This window comes from Pagrus pagrus, assembly GCF_965226575.1.
Source record: "Pagrus pagrus genome assembly, chromosome: 6".
In the NCBI taxonomy this organism is placed as follows: domain Eukaryota; kingdom Metazoa; phylum Chordata; class Actinopteri; order Spariformes; family Sparidae; genus Pagrus; species Pagrus pagrus.
Window position 1 is genome coordinate 27,098,750 of NC_140190.1, and position 22,040 is coordinate 27,120,789.

At 40.0% G+C, this 22,040-nt stretch overlaps 1 protein-coding gene across 2 annotated transcripts in view; it reads left to right on the forward strand.

Moving 5' to 3' along the window:
• The window catches only part of LOC311258870 (contactin-associated protein-like 4), a 127,143-nt gene that overhangs the window by 83,219 nt on the left and 21,884 nt on the right, over positions 1–22,040 (forward strand). For both annotated transcript variants that reach the window (XM_084355519.1, XM_084355520.1), the window contains exons 11-17: positions 679–785; positions 7,127–7,246; positions 7,414–7,614; positions 9,861–10,023; positions 12,153–12,280; positions 12,880–13,050; positions 16,023–16,241. In XM_084355519.1, coding sequence (XP_084211645.1) covers positions 679–785; positions 7,127–7,246; positions 7,414–7,614; positions 9,861–10,023; positions 12,153–12,280; positions 12,880–13,050; positions 16,023–16,241 — 1,109 coding nt within the window. The remainder of the gene's footprint in view (positions 1–678; positions 786–7,126; positions 7,247–7,413; positions 7,615–9,860; positions 10,024–12,152; positions 12,281–12,879; positions 13,051–16,022; positions 16,242–22,040) is intronic.

Sequence of the window (22,040 nt, forward strand, 5' to 3'; positions counted from 1 at the left end):
CAAAAATACATCATTGTACAGGATGAAGTGATACACAATGCAGCAGCTGCAAAGTTGATGCATGAGCAAAAGAATAAAGGCATAAATTACTAAAGAAGAAAAAGATCTCATGGATTCCCCTTTACGTTTTTGAGTGTGTGTATGTGTGTGTGTAAAAGAGTTCAATCAGAAGCTGTTCAGAAAAATGTGTCCTGTGTGCATATATTAGGAGCAACACAGCAGATGGGAGATTAAGGAAAAAAATATGGTTCCATATCTTGAAAAAAGATGGTGTTTTTCTTACGGCCAAAAAATATGAAAATAAATTATAAATTGTGACTTTGTTCTTTGTGAGAGGGGTTGGGTGGGAGTTCAAAAGTTTTGTCTCTGGCTGATGCAACGGTAGTTAACAGGACTAGGGATGTTTCCAACCAGCAGCTACTCCTCACAACATACACCTGTGCTGCACTTGACATGAAAAGAAAAGACTTGTGAAATCTTCTTTTAAAAGACTGAAACTTTTTTGTGTTTTAAGACTGCTTTTATTCAGGTCCCTCCTACACACCTGCTCACCAGAACAGTCAGGTGTGCTGAAGGCCTGTTGTTCCTTTTCATATCAACATCCTTGAGAAACTTTTCAGAGAAAACTTTTGACAGACACTGTGATTCTCTCTCTCTCTCTCTGTGTCTGTCTCTCAGGTGCTCTCCCAGTCACTGTGAACATGGAGGTAGATGCACTCAGTCTTGGAGCACCTTCCACTGTAACTGCTCCAACAGCGGCTACAGAGGAGCCACCTGCCACAGCTGTAAGCAACCAGCAACAGGGCATCTGCAGGTCTTTAAAATGCTCAAAGCCTAAAATATAATGATGAAAATCGAAGTTATTGAAGTGTGGAAATGTGATTAGTAAACTCAATGGCCTTATTTTATGTCATCATTATACCTTAAGGACAAGTTTTAGTCAAATTAATCTTTTTTTGTTCAAATAACACAAGCTGTAAATACAATACTGACATTTTATGATCTTTTAAAGTTATTGACTGTGTTTGCAAACATTTGACTATTAACTATTCAGCTGACATAAAAACTTGGATTCATTACAAGTCAAGTGTTTTTGCTCTGCTTTTGGTCTCCACCATGCTTGAAGGAAATATCTAACTCAGTCACCCAGCCATCTTTCTCTGCACAGCGGGGTGTCAGTGCTAGTTACAGTCACTTGCTGGCTACTCAGCATGAGACCTAAGAAAAATAGGATGCACTATAAAATCCCAAAAAACACTGTAATCTTACTTAATCTTACTGTAACTACATTGTGAACAACAAATGCGTGTTGAAGTCGGTAGGAGATCTAGTTAACTTAGCTGTTAACAGCCAGTGGCCAGTTGATTCTTGCGGTGTGTTTGGCTAAAGGAGCTAACAGCTAACGGAGCTAAAAACACAGAAAGGAGCTCAGAGGAGTTCTGTTCAGAGAAACATGAAACCTGAAACAGCCAACTGCAGTTCAACCTGACAACACAAGTTAACTTCATCAAGTTTGACTTTCCGAGTTTTAATGGTTGTTAGCAAACCAGCCTACAGGTGTATTACTGCCACCTACTGGACTTGGGTGTATAAGTAAATTGGCAGAAAAAACAAAATTCTCTTTTCAGATTGCGTATTTTTAATGATGTCTTTCTGAGCAGGTTCCCCAATATATTATTGTGTTTTCCACTATTTAGTGCTAAAATGAATTCCCTTCTTTCTTCATCTTTCTTCTGTTGCAATCTATCAGGTAATGTTCAACAGTTTCCAGTTGATTACAGTGTGTGCATCATCCAGTACAATGCTTGCCTATTCTAGTATTGATCTAACATGTTTACAGTAAATAAATGTACTGAAGTACTTCAGCTTAGAACAGTTTGGAGTTCAAAGTACTACAATTGTTGATGCATTTAACAACAATTATAGATGAAAATAGCAAAATAAAGATTTTCTAGATTTTAGGAATATATATTATATATATTGGGAATATACTCTGAAAAGGATGAGTACAGCACCGTACAGACAGAAGTAGTTCTGTTTCTACCACTTTCTGTCCTCTGCTTGCAGGACATGTTGTGCTTGTTAAAGTGTAGTATCTCCAACAAATTGGAGCGACCACACAGCACCTACATGCACCTGGATCCTAGCAGCAACTAGTGAACCCTCATGTACTCATAGACATGGAAAGTATAATATCTCCATTAGTTGCTCAATGATCATCTATATGTTTACCAGTAAGAGCTAGCTTTGTCTGTCTGCTGTTTGGTGCTGAGCAGTATTGTAAAATTGCTTCATCAGGCTTTTTATGCCTGAAACAGTGAGAGGAAACCAAAAGAGAAGAGCTGTGTGCCATATAAACAAAACAAGAATCTGGGATTTCAAATTCTACATCTAGTGGCTTTAAATCCATCACAACCTGCTTCATGAAACTTTAGTTCATTATTTATACGAAAATGGAAAAGCAAAATACAACAAAATGTACACAGAACTAGAGTCATCACCTTTCACTATATCGTCTCTCAGTGCAACATTTGCATTCAGCTGAATATGAAATGTTGGCTAATAAATTGCAAACAAAGCCTTCGATTAACAGAGAACAGGGTTTATATAGTATTCCACACATTTTCTCATTGCATCTGCTTTAATAACAGTGAGACCTCATGTCCCCAAACACTTAATTTCCTTGTGTTTCTTTTTTTCCTAATCCATTGTTTCAGAACTTTAATTAGCCGTGTTCAATCGGGAATAGACTAAACAGATTGGTGGTACTTCATTATGCGAAGTGAATTAGGCTTCCATTTAATTTTAAAGTCTTAAAGAGTTTTTTTTGTGGATTTCTGAAACCTGCAGATGGCCCACTATCTCTGTTGTGCGTATATTTTTGTGACATGTATGTGTGTGTGTGTCCAACTGTAGCTCAGTCTGTTAAAGGATGTGACAGGCCGCTTTCCACTCAAGTCCCATTGGACATGCTGAGGTGGGGGTTCATGATAAAATCAAACACCTGTCAGTCGGCTCTATCACTCTGTGACAGACAAAGAACCGCTTCAAAAATTTGAGATATTAACAAAAAATGGAAGTGATATTTCATGTTTCTACAAACAATGCTCAAGGGAAAACTTGAGTGGGTTTGCAGAAAAAGTCTGATTTGAAGAAAGGCACCAGGTGAAATGAATGGTGTGACTTTCAGAGACACAAGCAAAAAACAATGATCAAACACACATTTGTCCTCCAAACTGCATCAGGTGCTTCAAGTGCAAATAAAGTCAAACATGCCTTCAGACCAAAATAACTTAAAAGTTTATGATGGCTGTTTCCTCAAAATGATACACTACCTTTTGGCCTGTGGATAAGTCATGGATAAGCTTGCTCCTAATTTGATATGCTGCTTCTTAACAGATATAATCTGGCTGGTAAAACATAATGCAGAAATAAATTGTGTAAAAGAAAGCTGAAGAAAGAACAGAGAGATTGCATCCTGCTGTAGATGAAAGCTACAATTTCTTTTTACCCACATTGCACTTCAAACAGCCCACATCAATAACAATGTCAGAGCGAGTGATGTGAACTTCTTTCTACCTGCTTAGTATTTTGATTTTCAGAGTTAAAAGGTTTCCAGGTATCTCATTAGAAGATTTTACCATAAGAAGAAGAAATATAGATCACTCTTAGAACGAGTTGTTCTATGTATAAAGGTGCTATAAGGAACCATTTTACGGGGTTCAAAGTATTGGTAAGCAACAGAAATGACACACACATAGATACAGTCAAAAAGATAATGTCTGAATGTTAAATAATTAAATGCCAATAAGGTATGTATACAATAATTTTGAGAACTGGTTCGTTCCTGGACGCATATTTCTCAAGCAAACATGCCAAACATCCGCTGGTTCCAGGTGCCCCAATTTGGGGATTGGCTTCTTTTTCCAACACATCCTCGTACCTAAACAACTCAATAGGTCGATTGACAATGACTCCCAAAACTACATACAGTATACTAGTATTCCCAAAACAAAAATTTGCATACCAGCGACTGCAAAACAAAACTTCATCGCACTATCGCACACCGTCATAGTTTGGTTGAATTTAGCAAACCATTGGGTTTGGGCTAAAATAACTGCATTACTTAAGTAACTTTAGTTATGAACGTACCTACACTACATACGTGACTTCAGTCATATCTACGTCATGTCACTTTAATATGGTAGTAAGTTAAAATAACTCACAGTTGACTTTTGCTTTCAAAGTGGACATGTCACTCTTTATACTGCTTTACCTTTACTTTCTCCTTTGCTGTCATAACAATTGCTGCGACCACTAGAGGTTGCTGCCAAACAAGAAAGTATATATGCTTGCACAGTGAACCTATAATGTGGTTTTCCTGATTAGAACGGGCTGAGTATGGTCATAGGATGAATGGGAATGTGTGTGTGTGTGTGTGTGTGTGTGTGTGTGTGTGTGTGTGTGTGTGTGTGTGTGTGTGTGTGTGTGTGTGTGTGTGTGTTCAGTCCATGTGGTATGACTGGGGACAGAAGGGGGAAGGGAGAGTCCAACTTGGGAGATGTGGAGATTTCCCAGGTTTGTGAAAGGGTAAGGGGATGTGGGCTAGTGTGAAATGGGGAGCAGTGGTGAATTCAGGGAAGGCAGTCTCTGGGCAAAAGGGAAATACTAAGTGTCCAAATGAAGAGCAATGGTCCACTGTTAAAAACTCTCAGTCAGGAGCTGTAGTTCACACCTGCCTCAGCAACAAAAAAGGTAAACTTTGTCAAACTCGCTCTGATGATAGGTGCACCTTGGTCCTCAGACTTGGTCTCTCCAGTGGTTATCTCCCAACACTCCCTCCTTTCCAGACCCTTGTCCTCTATTTCTGCTCCCAGTCTCTGCTTGTCCTCACACACACTCTCCTGGTTGTTTTCACCCACAGGTGTGCACTCACTATATAACTTTTGCCACACCCACTCTACCACAGCCCCTCCTCTCCCTCTCAGCAATCTCTGCTGTGAGGGAGAGGAAAGAAGCAGTCCAGTCTGCTTCACTATGCAGCCATGTTTTGTATGCATTCATAGGCTATTGTTTCACAAGCTGTATGTTTTTAAGAAGTGTTACTGTACTTGAGTCCATCACATTTCAATAATGTGTTTAATATGTAACATTTGTGAAATGAGGGATAAACCACTTTGCATCTTGTCACACCAATCAGCTAACCCTGCTACCAAAGTTATTTTCTCAAAGTGAATGAGTTTTTAGTCTCTTTTAGTCTCAAATTCACATCCCAACAGGAGTTGAATAAACCATTCAACTTGCTTGACATATACAACGAATGGCTAAGATTTGGTAAATGCCCGTTTGCGAACTCTATAGTCAGACATTTACATGTGACCTGTCTTCAGAGAAGCACGATTCCAGTTTCAGAGTCACTATAGCGGCTCTTCGAAGCTGAACTGCTTTCAGCTAAATACTAAAGTAACCATGCTCAAGGATATGCTCACAACGACAAAGCATACATGCCAAGATTTAGCAGGAATAATGTTTGCATGTTGAACTCATCTCAGTTTAGCATGCTAGCATTTGCTAATTATCACAAAATGTAAAGTTTTGAGATCACCAAAGTCTATAGGATTTATCTTCAAACAACCAGAAATATCTGTAGAAAATTTCACAGCAGCTCATCCAATAGTTGCTAAAATATAGCCTATGTCTAATTTGAACATTTTTATGAGAGTTTCTGAGAGCGTGGGCTGAATCAAATTACTCTCAGTTTGTTATATTTAATCTGAAGAGCAATTACACTATAATGGGACATTTTTGTTCTGATGAGTTTTAAATACAACTTTATAGGTCAGAACATTTGAACTAGACTGAAATAATTCTTGTTTGGCTCTAACAAACCGCAATAACACTCAACTCGCTGCCCTGCGTAATTGAAAAACTATAGTAATGAAAATGATGGAAAGTTAAGAACGATAAAAAGGTGAAAAAGGAGTCATACAGAGAGAGATATAAAGAGAGAGTGAGGATAGCAGCAAGAGGGAAGGCGTACAGCAGAAGAAATGAAGGCAGAAAGCATGTCAGAAACGGTGAGTCAGTCCTCAGGCAGACTGTTCTTTCTACATAACTGGATTTCAACCCAGAAGCTGCCTGCAGTATTTCAGGTGGGTCAAATTAGAAAGTAAAGAGATTCTGGCTGGTTGATTACGCTGCCAAGCACTGACTGAGTCCTTCTACGCTCCGGTTGTGTCAGCCCCGGGCAGGATCAGGACCATCTCCCGTACCCACGCACACAGCTCACCTCTCTGTTTGAGTATTATATTGGGGTGAAAACCTTTCTTGAACTGTATCACGGGACTGTCTGGGGAAAAGCCTTTGAAAAAGAACAAAACACTTGTTTACAATGTGGGGAACTCGCTTCCACTGTTCATAGATCGACTCCTGTGACTTATTTTCCTGCAGTTGTAGTGAAGAGAGTGTTCGTCACTGTATGTGTGTGAGATCAAACATTATATAACTGAAGGGCTTTAAATAATTTGTTTTCACCTATTTTAGTTCCATGTTTGCCAATTTTATTGTTATATAACGATTTTTAATTGGATCAAAGCCTTTTTTGAAATTAGTGATCCCATTAAATGCTCCCTTTTTTCTCCATTTATTTAGAATACAGCACAATGATAATATGGTTGGGGATGTGTTTTCCTCTGGCACCCTGAAAATACATTAAAAAAAGATAGTAATACAGCTTGGATTAGGATTGCTCGATATTTATCAGGCAGATAAATGACCATGCAGGAAATTTTTATTATCTGCTATTTAGCAGTATCCGTGAAATTTTAGCCAATAATTAGATGATAATATGAAGCCAAATTGCTTTCATTGACTTAACTAGTGCAGCATCTGCAAACTCTGATACAAGTGGTATTAGGTGGTATGCAACAATAAAGTTGGCAGTGTTGCAAAAAGTATAGAATATCCAAGAATATCCACATTTTTTATTATTTTTTAAATTTTATTATTCACCTACCTTCCTGTTTCAAATGTATGTCCATGCTGCCCATTGACATACCTTTAAACACTCTGGTAGTTATTTAAGTGTCATTATTGTTAATATCCTTTTGTCCATTGTCCTTCACAGCGACGTATGAACAGTCATGTGAGGCGTACAAACACAGAGGCAACACATCAGGACATTATTACATAGACGTGGACGGCAGTGGACCAATCCAACCCCAGCTCATCTACTGTAACATGACAGGTAACACACATAGATGCACAACTTCACGCAGACACACACCACTTTCAGTATCTGCTCACTAAATCTCTACAAGTCGCCGCCCTTAAATCGGGTGTGCCAAAACGCAACATTATAATTTATTCCTGTCTTTCTCGTTGTTTCTCTCTTGTCTTTCCTCTCTCCAACAGAGGACAGGACGTGGCTGATGATTCATCACAATAACACAGAACTGACCCCGGTGCATTCGTCTCCTGAGAGAAGCCAACATTCGACCCACTTTGACTACGCCGCCGGAGAGGAGCAGTTAGCAGCCATCATCGGCCAATCAGAGCACTGTGAGCAGGAACTGTCCTACCACTGCAGGAAGTCCCGCCTCCTCAACACACCAGGTCACCTCACTGATATTTTCTGTTGTGTCTATTAGTGCATTCAGGTGCACATCAGATGTTCTCATTTCCCGAGTTGGAAAGTCATTCTTTTGACTTACACTCATGAGCCTTTAAGTCATAATGTTGAAACAACAGGGGGACTTGAAAGATGTGTTGTTTCATATCATTATGATGTGTTGTTATCAGGGTCAATCCTAATGAATAACTTGGCTAACTAATGTACCATTAACCAAACATTTACTTTAGTCCACCATGTGTAAATAATGTGAAAGTTGGAAAGCTGTACCAAACTTTTCACAGACTTCCTAAGGTGTTGTTCCAACTTGACTTGAATATTTATGTGAATTTTCCCAGTCAGGAACTAATTTGTCCGAATATTCCGAGGACACATGAATGCACCACACGTTAATAAATTTTATCTGTATTGCTGAGTTCTTTGTGTGTGTTTGAGAGGACGTTGTGGTGGAGTGTTTTCTTAAATGGCAGCAGAAAAGTTATTTGCAAAAACAAGCGTTTCTGCAACTGAGGGATCTATATCTGGAGCACGAGAGGAGTGGTGTGAATTGCTGATTTAGTCAGTTTAGTAGCTAATTAAAACATCAATTACATTTCTGTTCTGCATTTTTCTCCTCTTCTCTCCACTGCAGCATCTAAAAGTTTATCACCACAACTTGATTTCTCAAGTAAATCATCAGTTTCTGAGTTCCTTTTTTGTTTTTCTTTCTTCAATTTTACAGTGGACAGGTTCAAAGTAGGCACTCACACGCTGTAATCTTAAGTCAGTATTCTTGCTCATCTTTTTGCCAGATGAATCCAACTTCTTCTGACCTTTAGTCATATAAAGAAAATAGAATACTTGAGTTTCAGACTGCACTGAAGGAAGTAGCTCATCTTGTCTCGACTGTGTACACTACAAAACCCATTTATCAGAATGCTTGTGAGGGAGAGATGTCTGATAGAGTAGCAGCCCATTATATGTCCAATTGTAGCAGGAAAAAACAGCAGTGATACACGGTCAAGGCTGTGAGAGTTCAATGAGGAGCAGCGACAGAGGAGCGTTGGTTTGAGTCCTGAAGAGATGGAGGGTGTTTTTAGACGGACAGATGGAAGACGAACAAAAAGAGGGGAGGAAGGAAAATAACGGGAAGATCTGCTTATGTCACATTTCATATGCAAATCGAGCGCTGACTGAAGCAGATACATCTAGAAAATGTGCTGTGATGATGCATGTGTGAGTGATGATTCTCCGTCAGAAACACTTTCCATTTTACTGTCAGTGACTGTGGCATTTATTGTCTTATCTCTGTTTTGCAGTTTAACTGAAGCAAGAAAGGATTAGTAGTTAAATACGTAATATGTAACATTTAAGTATTTAAAAAATGACGAGACCTTTGTTTTATGTTTTGTTAAGTTGTGAACATTGTTCAAATGCTTCCAACAATGTTAAAGCCCAGAGAAATCTGTTATTGTTTAACTGAAGGTAACAGTGTGTTTCATTTGGTCGCCTTTTGCCACAACACACAGATACAGTACACGTCGGAGAGTGAGGAAAGAAGTTGGTCACATGACTAAATGTAATGTGAATAAAACTGAACACATTACCTCCTCTGCAAACACTTCTGCCTCACGTCAGTTAGATAATTATCGGCAAAAGAGTGCTGCAGGGATGATTTCTTTGTAGGCTAACCTGGAAGTTAGCATTGCCCTGTCACCTACACAAAAAGGCTACGGGGTTTTTTATTGGATTTTGGATTATTGCAGAAAAAAATTTACATTCATCTTCACAGACGGACATCGCTTTTATGATTTTTGAAGTGAAATGCAATTGCCAGAAGTAAAACTCTAACGACTTTACTGTAAATTGATCAATGTGCAAGTTTTCAAGTCAGAGTTAGAATAGTTTGCAACTAGAGTCCCCGTGTAGGGAAGGAATATTCAACAGATGAGTCTCCATGTTCGGCGTGAGGCTGTTTAATGTCCCAGACAACCTGTGTAGGCACATGTAACACATCTTTTAAAAATGCAAACTTATTTCCAGGTTTTAGGACTCATTCCTGTGCCACTCTATGGTGGTTGTTTAAGAATGAAGACAACAACTCCCATGATCTCATGCTACTTCACTATGTCATCAACCTCCATCTTTTGTTTTCAGTGTTTTAACTAAAAGACCCCCAGTGGCAGAAATCACATACTGTGCATTTGATCAGGTGCTTATGCATGTGTGTGTGTGTGTGTGTGTGTTTCAGAGGGTGCTCCGTTCAGCTGGTGGCTGGGAGGTCCTGCTCCAGGTCAGGTCCAGACGTACTGGGGCGGGGCTCTGCCGGGCAGCCGGCAGTGTGCCTGTGGTCTGCAGGACAACTGTCTGGATTCAAATCACTACTGCAACTGTGACGCTGACTACGACCAATGGTACTGCACTTATTATTGGAGGGGAAGTTTGAGCGAATGATGTTTCCTAATATAAAGAAAACAAAGGTTAAGATGGAGGCAAAGAACACCTCGACATGAGGCAATGTGCTTTTCTGTATCTATGTTGAGACATCTTGGAGTGCTCTATTGCAGCAAGGGTTAGTGAAAAATCTTGATAACTACGGGATAGTTTTCCAATTAACTTTGGTAGAGACATTCATGTCCCTCAGGATTAATTGTAATCACTATGGTGATTCTCTCACTTTTTATCTAGCGCCACCATCAGGTCTAAATTACAGTCTGTCTGATGCTGTGGTGTGTGCCGGAAAAAACTATTGACATTTCCATCAGACTCTGCTGTCTTGTTAGCAAAATGTTAGCATGCTAAGATGCTAGATTAAGAAAGTTAACATGGTGAATATTGAAAGACTGTAAATATTATACCTGCTTAACATCAGAATGTTACAACCAATGTTCGCATCATCAGTATAGTACAGCATATATGCTAGCCAGGTTATAGTCTTGTTTTCTTTTGTCCACGGTGTGATTTTATAGTTTCCTTTACAGCTCTTAGGGTACTACCTGAGCTAAGCACAGATGTGTTGAAATGTTTCACATCTGTCAAAGTATGAGGCTTGTGTGACTTTTTGCATTTTATAAAAAAAAATCTGCTCTGTCTATAAGGCATCATGAATACGTATGTGAAATCAAACATCTTGGTTTTGTGGTGTGTAACTGTAAACTGATGAAACTGTGTTTGCACCACAGTAAATGATTAAAAAAGCCGTTATGACTCAGCTTTAATGTCTTTGTAAAAACAATGATTTGGTTGGACCCGCTTTGAAAAGAAATATTTTAATGTAATGGCCAGAAATAAAACGCTGAGTGTGTAAAGTGTGTTTTGAAAAGACATCTATTACCTCTGAGTCTTTTCAGTTAAATGGTTCAGTGAAATCCATCTACTGCTCTAATTAAGCCATTAACAGGATTCAGTGTTTACCATCACATCCCTCCATCCTGGACAGAAAAGAGTCATGAGACACTGGGGACAAATCTCCAGATATTTAAACATCCCTCCTTGTGTTTTATCCAATCCTGTACTTAAATCCTTTTATCCCAGCTGTAAGCAATTTTGTATTTAGGTCACCTTCCCCAATCCTGCAGCTAATTCTGCATTTGCCGATACTGTAACCAATCCTACTGTCTGCATAGCCAAAGGTCCTTCTTTCTATTATCTCCCTGCCTAAATCTGCAGGACTCCTACTCTATTTTTATAGACTGTCCCCCGCCGCCAATATCTCATCAGATTCACCGGCCCAGGGTGCGCCTACAGTCCTGGATTTATTATTTTTTTACACAATTTCACAGCAACAGAGCTGACTGTTGGAATTTGAAACACCACACAGTGTGGTGAATGTGCAGATGAATCACTCAGCCTACGTTCGGTTGGAAAACGGCCCCACAAAGCGGCGGCCGAGACGTGTTGTATCAGCTGAAATGTTGTCTGCATTTGGACGTCTACCTGTAAACCGCAGAGATCGAGTGTTCATCATTTCAGTAAAGCGCGTCCCACTTTCTCTAACGCAGTTTAGTTTGAGTTTACAATGATTCTGAGTGCATTCAGCTTCCTAATGTTGATATCTTCTTGTGCTTTTCCTTCTCCTGCCTCCACACCTTGTTCTTTATATTCTAATCCACCTCTACTATCTATCCCTTTTCTTTTCCATCTGCACCCTTCTCCTTCTCTACCTCCTCCTTTCAAACCTTCTCTTCTTCTTTTTCTTATTCTGTATTTCTTCCTTTTCTCCTCCTCCCTCCTCTTCCTCGTATTTATTCCTTCTTCTCCCTTTGTGTGTTCCTCCTGCGTCTCTTCCTTATTCTTCCTCCTCCATTGTTTTTCACTTCTCCTTGACCTCCTGTTTCTTCTCCGTGTTCTCTATCTTTTCCTTTTTTCTTCCTATCCTTCTCCTGTTTCTGCTCCTTGTCCTCCTCCTTCTTTTTCTCTTGTTTTTATCCTTTTCTCAAACTCTTCTTTCTTGTCTTCATCGTTCTCCTCCTCTTCGCCTCCTTCACCTCCTTCTCCATATCCATTTTCTTTGTCTTCTTCTCCATCTCCTCCTCTTCATCAGGACTAATGACTCAGGCCTGCTCACCCATAAGGAGACCCTCCCAGTCCGGTCTCTGGTGGTGGGCGACATCCAGCGGCCCGGGTCAGAGGCTGCCTACAGGGTGGGACCCCTCCGTTGTCATGGTGACAGTAAGTCCATTTCAGCTGCTGGTTTCAAAGATATTGAGGATGTTTTTTAACAGTGTTTTGATGGATATAATTCAAAGGATAGGCTTTTTATTTAACTATACACTAATCCCTGTATCCATCATGCTCCCTGCCATTTCATTTGTTCATTTAAAAATAAGCTGCAGCTAATTACGCTGTAGCTAATTAGTAGAACATTATTTAATATATGACTCCCTGTATGCTCTTCAATAAGAAGTTGTAATGAAAAGATATATAACTGACCTCAGTGATATATTTTACCTTGTTTTAATTGCCTCTAATTTGAGCCTTCAGCTTAATGAGTAAACAAATAAATAAATAAAGGCCTTGAGAGATAAATCAACATAAATGAGACAGCAAAGCAGGAGTTATGCCTTTGTTCTCCGCTAATTAGCCGAACATTTGCGTCATTTGTTTACAACAAGATTTTCATTAGACAGCCATCATAATGAGATTTCTTTGAATAAGCTTCATTCCAGGGTAAGATAAAAAAAGATTTAAATCCCTTTTTATGAGAAAAACATGATAACAAGGAAGGATGTGAAGCATTTAAGAAGTGAAGACTAATGTTTGTGTCTCAGAAAACTTCTGGAACGCTGCGTTTTTTGACAAGGAGACGTCTTACCTTCACTTTCCCACCTTCCACGGAGAGCTGAATGCAGACATCTCCTTCCTATTTAAAACACCCTCCTCCTCCGGGGTCTTCCTGGAAAACCTGGGCATCAAGGACTTCATCCGGATTGAACTCAGCTGTAAGTGAGAACTCAAAGATGTTCCGCCATCGTGATATAAATGTCTCTCTGGTTTCGTTCTAAACAGCTGGCAGTGGGAGATCGTCCTCATCAGGAAAATGACAGCAACAACCCCAAATCACATACGTTAAAGTCATCCTTCACAGAAAAATGTGTTTTACTTATGTTTGTGCTGAAGGGGAAAGTGTCTCTGTGCTCACCTTAAATTATTAAAACGTTCTTTAATGATCAAGTGACAAATCCCTCTAGCGGCTGTAGGAATGATGCTACATGCTACATGCGACAGTCAAAGTCAGAAGTTGGAATTTTCTAGTTGAAACTTCCAACCTCAAAGTGTTCCTGGTGCATGATGCCATAAGTTAACCAAAAAAGCTGGTGCACAGTGATGGTTTTTATGTTCATGTGTTTGCTGTATGTAGAAGAAGAAGTCATTAAATGTAACAGAAATGTTACAGTACTGTGGAACAGAGGGAAATAAAGTGCAGTCTATCTGCCTTATTTGCTTTCTCTGTATCTTACTCACACACATAAACACAAATAACAAACACAGTACAAATGGTACACATCCTCCTCGGGGAACCCCGATATTGTTACAGCGGGGCCTCTCTTATCTCGCTGCAGCATTATTACTGCTGTTATTATGACAGCTGGGGTTGAGATGACTGTGTATCATTATTACTGCTGTTAACATGACTGTAGCTGGGCCACAGAGCAGTTTCTAAATTAAGTTATGCCTCTGGGTTTTTCTATCAAATGGTTAAACAATCCCACAGCTCTCCCTCAGCTGACAGCCTCCTCCGTGAGGGACGATGGTGTGTTCGCGCACAGATGTCAGCGCTCTGCTAACTTCACCCCTGAATGTGGAGCGTAGGCATGCTGGCAGGGTAATGATGGATGAACGAACTCCATGTGGCCTTCAGCTAACCTCTCTTTATTATAGGTTAAGTTTTTAACCTAATGGAGCTGTGTAAATGCTGTGAAGATTAATGACTATGGGAGCTGCCCTAGATTAGGTTTGGAGGTTCAGTCCCACGGGGTGAGCACATACTTACAACTTGTATCTTAAGAAGGAAGTCAAATGTGCTGCTTGCTGCTAAAAGTAACAAGTCATTTAAGTTTAAGATTTAGAATCACAGGTATGAGTTTGCAGCTGTTGTATCGGCTCTCTGAGGCTGTACTGAAGCACAGGTGTGCTTTGAGCATGATGCTCGTGTCAGCATGCTAACATGCTCACAATGTTCGCATGGCTTCGCATCTCCATTACATCAGGGCTACCCACTTGAAGATGTGTCTTTAACTCATGACATGCTTGTGCTATGTAGTTGTCAAAGGAGCAGCTGTAAATACACTTTCTACTCGCAGCATTACAAAAGAATCGCATCCAACAAAGCTTCGCTAAATCAGTGACAAACTGGTTTAATTTCCTATAAATTCTTTACAATAAAAGTCCCCAGCTATTGTGTTGTTAAAAGGCTTTTATTATGAAGTGGCGGTTAACACGACTCCTGAAAGTGAACACGGAGAAACCGTACAATAGAGCAGATCGTACAAACAGAAGAGAAACTAAACTTCAAACCACAGAGATTCAGTAAGAAGCTGCAAAAGTACTGAGAGCTGAACAAACAGAAACATGAGTTGAGTAATGCAACACACAGGACTCAACTCGTGTTGAGACAAGGACTCGTGACGAGTTGGCTGCAGTTGTGAGTTGTCACCAGAATCTGCTTGGAGACAGGTTGTGCACACTTTTGGCCCAACTCTGGAGACCTCAGGCCTGGCTCTGCATGGACGCTTAAACTGTTCATGAATACACACATCAGCAAAGCATGGTTTGTGTCAAGTGGCAATGGAAAAGCCCCCCATGATAATGCTAACATGCTAATGTTCTGAAGGTTAAACCTTGCCACTTGTTTAACATGATAGCATGCTAAAATCTGACTGATGAGAATGTCACTAGTTTTGCAAGTTTCTGTCCATAAACCAAAGTATTAAAAACTTGATGAAAAGTTCAGTGACGGCCAAAGTTATCAAAGTATAATTCAAATATGCCCAAAAGTAAAAATGCCATATTTTCCCCATCAAAATCCATCCATCCAAATGGGATAATTAAGTCAATTACAGCCGGATCACAAACACACACACTCACACATAGAAACAAACAGATGTGAGTTTGTAGTTGCAGCGTCTCTTTCTTGCCTTGGGCTGGTCTCTGAATCATCTCAGATCTGCGTCCATCTGTCAGTCCATCCTGCCCACAGATGGACGGGTGGGAGGAAGTCACTTCACACTTCTGCCAACATATGATGATGGAAGAGCACGGCTGGCTAATGGGTTCAATGAAAGATGGCACAGTCTGGAGCCAAACTGAGAAAAGTGCTTTTCCAATGAACAATGTGGCAGAAGAAGACTCATTTATATCTAAGTCTGTCATATTTTCAGTATTGACTCAAAATACAATTTTATTTCAAGGCTGTTTTTTGGCTAAGTTTGGCACTCCTCCTCCTCCTCCTCCTCCTCCTCCTCCCGTCCATCCATAGTTGACTTTCTAGGAACAGCTGACAAGGTCTTCATACCTCTTCATACATCTGCTTTGGACTGTTCCTCATTGGCTGGATGGATTTCACACGATTCACATTTCTATCATTCATAAAAGTAACTAAAACTTACTGAACCGCTTTCAGAGGGTCGGCGTGATTACACACAGTGCTGTGATGGATTGTTCTAAGTGTTGGAGATGGAGTCTTTGGAAGCGGCATGAGAGATTTGCATCGTCTAACTCATCAGAGGACACAATTATCTCAAACTGTCAGGGAGGGTTTGTTAATCAACTGGTTCCAGTTCAGCGCCAGCAAGTCAAACTCACTCATGAACATGCTCCTCACACAGTCACCACCGTCCCTCTCTTTTGTGTGTGTGTGTTCTTCTCCTGCCTCATCTGACCTTACTTCTCTAACCATCACCCTCCTCCCCAGCCTCCTCAGAGGTCGTCTTCTCTTTCGATGTGGGAAACGGGCCGCTTGAGGTGCGAGTGGAGACGCACGTCCCGCTAAACGACAACCGGTGGCACAGCGTGCGAGCCGAGCGGAACGTGAAGGAGGCGTCGCTGCGCGTCGACAAGTTCCCCGCCGCCACGCAGGAGGCTCCCGCTGACGGACACATTCACCTGCAGCTCAACAGCCAGTTATTCATAGGTGTGTAGCAAGCATGACAATTTGTGTGTGTGAGTGTGTGTGTTCAAAATGGCTTCAAAATGACATGTGAGGAAAATTCAAAGTGAGAGAATTTAGAAGGCTTAGTCGTGTTAGGATTTGGGTTTGAAGTTAAAAGTAGTCAGGGTGAGTTTTAGGTTATGGTGAGGATTAAGATTAGGCGTGTAGTTGAGGGAGTTATGGTGTTTGAACATTCACCTCATTAGCAGCTGAGTGCTGGTGATAAGCGCTGGCACATATTATCCTTTCTTATCTTAACACATGCAAACACGCACAGACAAGGATACAAATATTTTCCACGGAATATTTCTAAAAACAGGAAACCAGCACATTATATTCTCTGTGTCTCAACTACTCATCCTGAAGTAGACAGTTCAGAGAAATTAAACCTCGATGGACTTTCTGCTTTTACAAATTGTGCAGTTTCTGCCCACTTTGCCATTCAGTTCCTATTAGACAAACATTTTGCATTGCAGGGATAAAAGTTTTGCTCTGCACCACAGTGGTCCCACACGGGGAGCTAATGGAGGAAACCAGGCAGCTGCGTGTGTCTCATAACAGTAAACCTTATCCTCAGAGTCCATTATAACCCAACTGGCCAGAGGTGCTTACAAAGTGTTGAGTAGCATTAACAAGTGCTGCTGATATTGAGAAAAAAAATCTGTAGTGCTGTAGTGGAAAAAGGAGACGCTGAGTCGGTAATTTCCTGAACACTGAATAATAAATAACATGTGTTCTCCAGTATTGGCATGTATGATGATGTGGTTTTTGTATGTGTTTGTGCAACCGGGCTGATTGGAGAGGATACATTAAAACCAAGTAATTATACAAACTGAATGGTCCACCAAACAAAAACCAGGAGTCGAATTATGTATAGGTACATAGTAAATATTGATAATAGGCTGAATTTGAGCACTACAAATTAAAGTGTAATTCGAATACATATATAAAAAAAAAAAAAATCAAATGAGATAATAGAGGAGGATTGACGGCACTGCACCAAAACTAGTACGACAAACTAGCCTACTCTGATTTTCATTATGAGAAATGGCCAGCTGGTGGTACCGTGTCCTCAAACAGATTATATGATAGAACCGTTCTGTTTAGAGATTCTTCTGTGTGGAACAAGTTACCTGAAAGCCTCAAAGTGATGAAGAATAGAGTTTGCTTCAGAAAGTCAGTCAAACAAATATTGAATTAAATCAAAGCAGTTTTGGTACCTGTTTGTTTGTTTGTTTGTTTGTTTGTTTTTAAAACAATGTGGTTTCTGAAACTGATTATTGTTGTTTGTTCATAGGTTTACAACTTTGTTGGTTGTTTTATGTTTTTTTTGTGTGGGTCATTATTTCACTGATTGGTACTGCACAATTTTTATCCATACTTTTTGTGGTTGTTCTGCTTTTAAGGACCCCGGGAAGACTAGCAACCATTTTGTGGAAGCTAATGGGAAGAATACCAAATGGAAGTCTTTAAATCTGCGTCTAGGTGTTTAAAGAGCCGTATTGACTTGTGATTGGAAAATTGCACGTCTCTTGGGATAGAAGTTTCACAAAACAGATGCAGCAGATTCTCATTACAGGCAGAACTGTTTTGCATTTTTAACCAAACTATATCTACCTGCAATTCTAACAAGCACTTTGATCTTCTTATCATCGGCTCTCTGCTCCAAGTTTATTTATTTCTACTAAAGACATACAGTACATGTTAAAAACAGGTAATAATAGATTTGTTTTTTTTTATTTTCCTCAGACAGCTGGATGCTACAGTTTTTTTAACGTTACTCAATCAGGAAGAAATAGTGTATTTGTTGGAGTGTATTTCTACCTGCAGACCAATACACATTTAATGCGTCAGTGATTATGATTATGACAACAAGATGGTGTATGTGCAACTGACTCAATCTGCAGTGTTTCTGTCTGACATGTGTGACTTACTGCTGTGTTCATGGACAACAATGGAGCTCCATGGCACAAAGGAAGCTTGATCAGGCTTTGGCTACTCAGACAATATCTGTTAGTGGGACTGAGTCATTGCTGTCTTTTTCATTATATTTGTTGAATGTCACCAGTCATAAATGTCACCTTTAAAGTAAAAACAACTTGACTGAAAGGCTGAAAGCAGCAACAATCTGAAATATTTTGAACATCTTAGTACACTGTTACTATGAATTCAAGCTGTTCAAGCTGAAGATACTTTGTTTAAAGTATATAGTTTATAGTATACAGTATAGTATATTAAAAGTATAGATTTCGGGGTCATTTTAAGGAACTGAGGCCTTTCATAAGGTAAACTTTTAACTGTTAAACTTAATATTCTTTGTTCCTCTCAACTTTATCATATTAAACAGTCGTATCTTGCCTTCATCTCTTCCACAGACTTTTCATTATTCTGTTTAACCTCTCGCTCTCGTCTGTCGCACTGAGTTTGAGGGGATGAAATCCCATCTTGTACTATGATGATTTATCTTTCTGCAAATATTTTGGACATTCATTCATTTGTAAACAAACATTTTGAAGGGAAAATCAACTAACAAATAATGATGAGATCGGGGAGATGCAGAGACGTGGCGGTGGGTATTGATTGGCTGACTGCGTTAAGCTAATAATCCCGTCTGAACAGCCCGAAAGAAGTGGCCATGAGTCAGTCGCTCCACTTATATGGGCGGCACAGTCCTGGGTGGTGTTTACCGGCGGTGCGGAGGGATTCATATATTTGAATGGAAATATGATGGGATTATGAAGTAGAGTGCTGAGGGAGAGGCTGTTTGTGTTTGACAAAGACTTGATTTACAGCAAAGCAATGTGCATTTGTGTGTCTCTACCCTCTTGTTTTGGAAAGTGAAGGGCCATGTGCTCCAAATTGTTATTGTTAATCCATAAAGTTATTAGCCTCCCTTCTGTGAAATCATCATTCACAGTACCGCAGAGATATCTGTATTGCTATGAATAGTGCCTCCCATTTGTAACATAAAATTGCAGTGTGTAACTTAATAAGACAGGATATTCCATAGTTAATAAACTTTGAATTAATATTGCCTCGGGTGAATATATATGACACAAAGTTATTCTGGTTCAGCCTTTATTGCCATAGGAAGGAATTAATTTTGTAAACACACTAACACACATCCGTGTACAAGCTGTAGTTAAAATAATATTCACAGTAGAAGTTATTGTGTTGGGACTGTTGGCTGATGTGAAAAGATGAGTGTGTTTATGGCTTACTGCATCGTTCGATATAGTATCTACGAATGGAAGTAATAAATTATATTTGCTCTTGGTTCTCTAACAAACTCATTTTTTTGCATCCTCTGGGATCTCTTCTGTGTAGCTGGTATTCAGTGAAGCTGCTAAAGTCTTGTAGTATTATTAGAAATAAGTCATTTTACTTTCAGTACTTTTTAACTTACAACTTACTAGTCGCATAGGTTACAAAGAAGCCCAAATCAAACACATCCACCATGTTTCCCAACCAACAGATGCATGCTGGGAGTGGTTAAAATGCTCATGGTGCACCTTCATCACTGTCGCCACACGTCTATATGTTGGCTTTGAAAGTATCTTATCACGACCCATGTTTACATCTTTTGTTTGGTATGAAAGCGAAGTCAAGAGAGAGTTGTTTTAACTTACTATTGCAATTAAGTTACATCTTGTACGTGCGTAACACCATGTTTGTTACTGAAGTTACACAAGTAACATTATTTGAAGACAAACCACTGTGTTTTCCTAAACCTTACCAAACTGCAAGCGTGCAGCGAAGGTGTGGTTGGGTGTTGCTGGTACGCTGCAAGGGTCGTGTTGTTTAATGAACAGTGATATATGTTGTGTTAGGAGCCACTGGCAATCCACCTTTTCAGTTGTGAGGTATGAGGATTTGGTGTTGGTTAATCCCCCAAGAACTGTGTCAGGCTGTTTTAAACTAAATAGTGCAATTTTATTTTCTATAATTTTGGTTGAGTATGGAATCATCACATGCCACCAACAAGATCTACTGTAGGGTTCCTTAAAAATGCATCTGCTTCTCTTTGTATTTAGTTATTTAAAAATCTGGGTCTGAATTAAATAAGCAATCAGGGTTAGTTAACACATCACCAGCCAATCACAGCGACTGTGTACAAACAAGGGTCTGTGTTACCTCTGAGTCACACATGAGTAGAACAGATGTTAGTTTCCTTGTTAGTTACAGCAGTCGACAGCGGTGATGTTCGCCCAGAAAAATGGATGCATGTTTGGTGCGTCATTCGGTGGGAGCGGCTCTGGGGAGCAGGATGTGGCGGCAGAGAGTCTTCCACTGTGTGATTCCTAATTTCCGTCTGCAGCTTTAAGTTCTCCATCTTCATAATACCTGCCTCACCTCTGTGTTCACAGCCTTCTTTCTTTTTATTTTCTGTCATTTTTTTAATATATCTGAATTCTGTCCTCTTCTCTGGTTGCTTCTAGTAACTCCACACCATGAAAGGTAGTTGCATATTTATAATTGATAATCATTTGTACACACTAGCTGCAAATGTCCGTCTGAAGGAATAAATGGTTGGATTGGACGACAGGACTGTGACCAGATGTTGTTTTGCTAGTGTGTATGTTAACATGCATTTAAATCTGTGGCATGAATATGTTCTAATGTGTTATAATTTGTATTAAATGTTGTATTACTCTTTCCATCCCTAATATTATGTTAAAGAAGCACTCTTTGTATTCTAACACCATGAGGTGAGGCTGGCAAAGTGTCTGACATTCTCACAGCGTTTTTCTTTTGACTCCCGCAGGACCTCTTTCTCTGGCAGTTCCCATTCTTTCTCTCCCTCGGTCAGAGGGTTCGCTCCCTCAGGACTCTGTCATTGCTCTTTAAGCCAAATTACACTTAGGATTTGATTTTTTTTGCAGTCACAAGCAGTAATTTCTAGACATTCTAGCTTCCGCTGGTTAAATCATCATTTAACAGAAGTTTGCTGTGCACAAGCCTCATTCAGTGTAATCAAACTCTTCCTAATTGAGTTGTTTAGAGAGTTTTTAATTTAATTTCTCGCTCTTTGTGCTCGTAATGTGATGTCTTTGTTCTATAACTCGTGCGGCAGGAGGAGACCTCACACAGGTTTGTGATACAGTGGTATGAAAAGCTGCTCTGGCTGAACATTTGAAGCCTTTCCAGACTCAAACTGTGAGAGTAACACCCTGCCAATTCCAGTCTGTGAGAAAAATAATAACTGCCAAACGTGCATATGAAATAAGACGTCGCCAGCTTGGAGCTCCGGGAGAAATGTAATTCTGCCAAGTCTAAACTCTGTGAACAGTGTGAGGTCGCTGCAGTATATTACAATGATAATTGTCAGGTGAAAGGAGGAAGAGAGGCTTCTCCTCTCGCCTGTTAGTGGAAGGGATGAATTTCAGACACCAGATGGCTCATCAGCCATGCAGTTAGCCAATCAACAGCCAGCACAGTGATATGAGCAGTGTCAGTGTCTGGTTGCCCCGCAGAGCCGACATGGTCTTGTTGTGCTGCAGTGGAAACATGTGGTTGTCAATCATCATTTACTGCAGAGAAGACAAAAAAAAATCATTGATTTACAGTCATTCAGAGACAGAATGAGAGGAGGAGTGTGACCATTGTTGCCAGATCGGTCGATTTTCTGCCAAATTGGGCTACTCCCTGTTTTATTGGGCAGGTAAAATTGCTTTTGGCTGGCTAACGAGACTTTTTCACTCGGTTAAAAGTTGCACTATAATCCAGTGATTCGACCTCTGCATTTCTCACGTTTGTGTAGCTGATTATTGAGACTGGCAG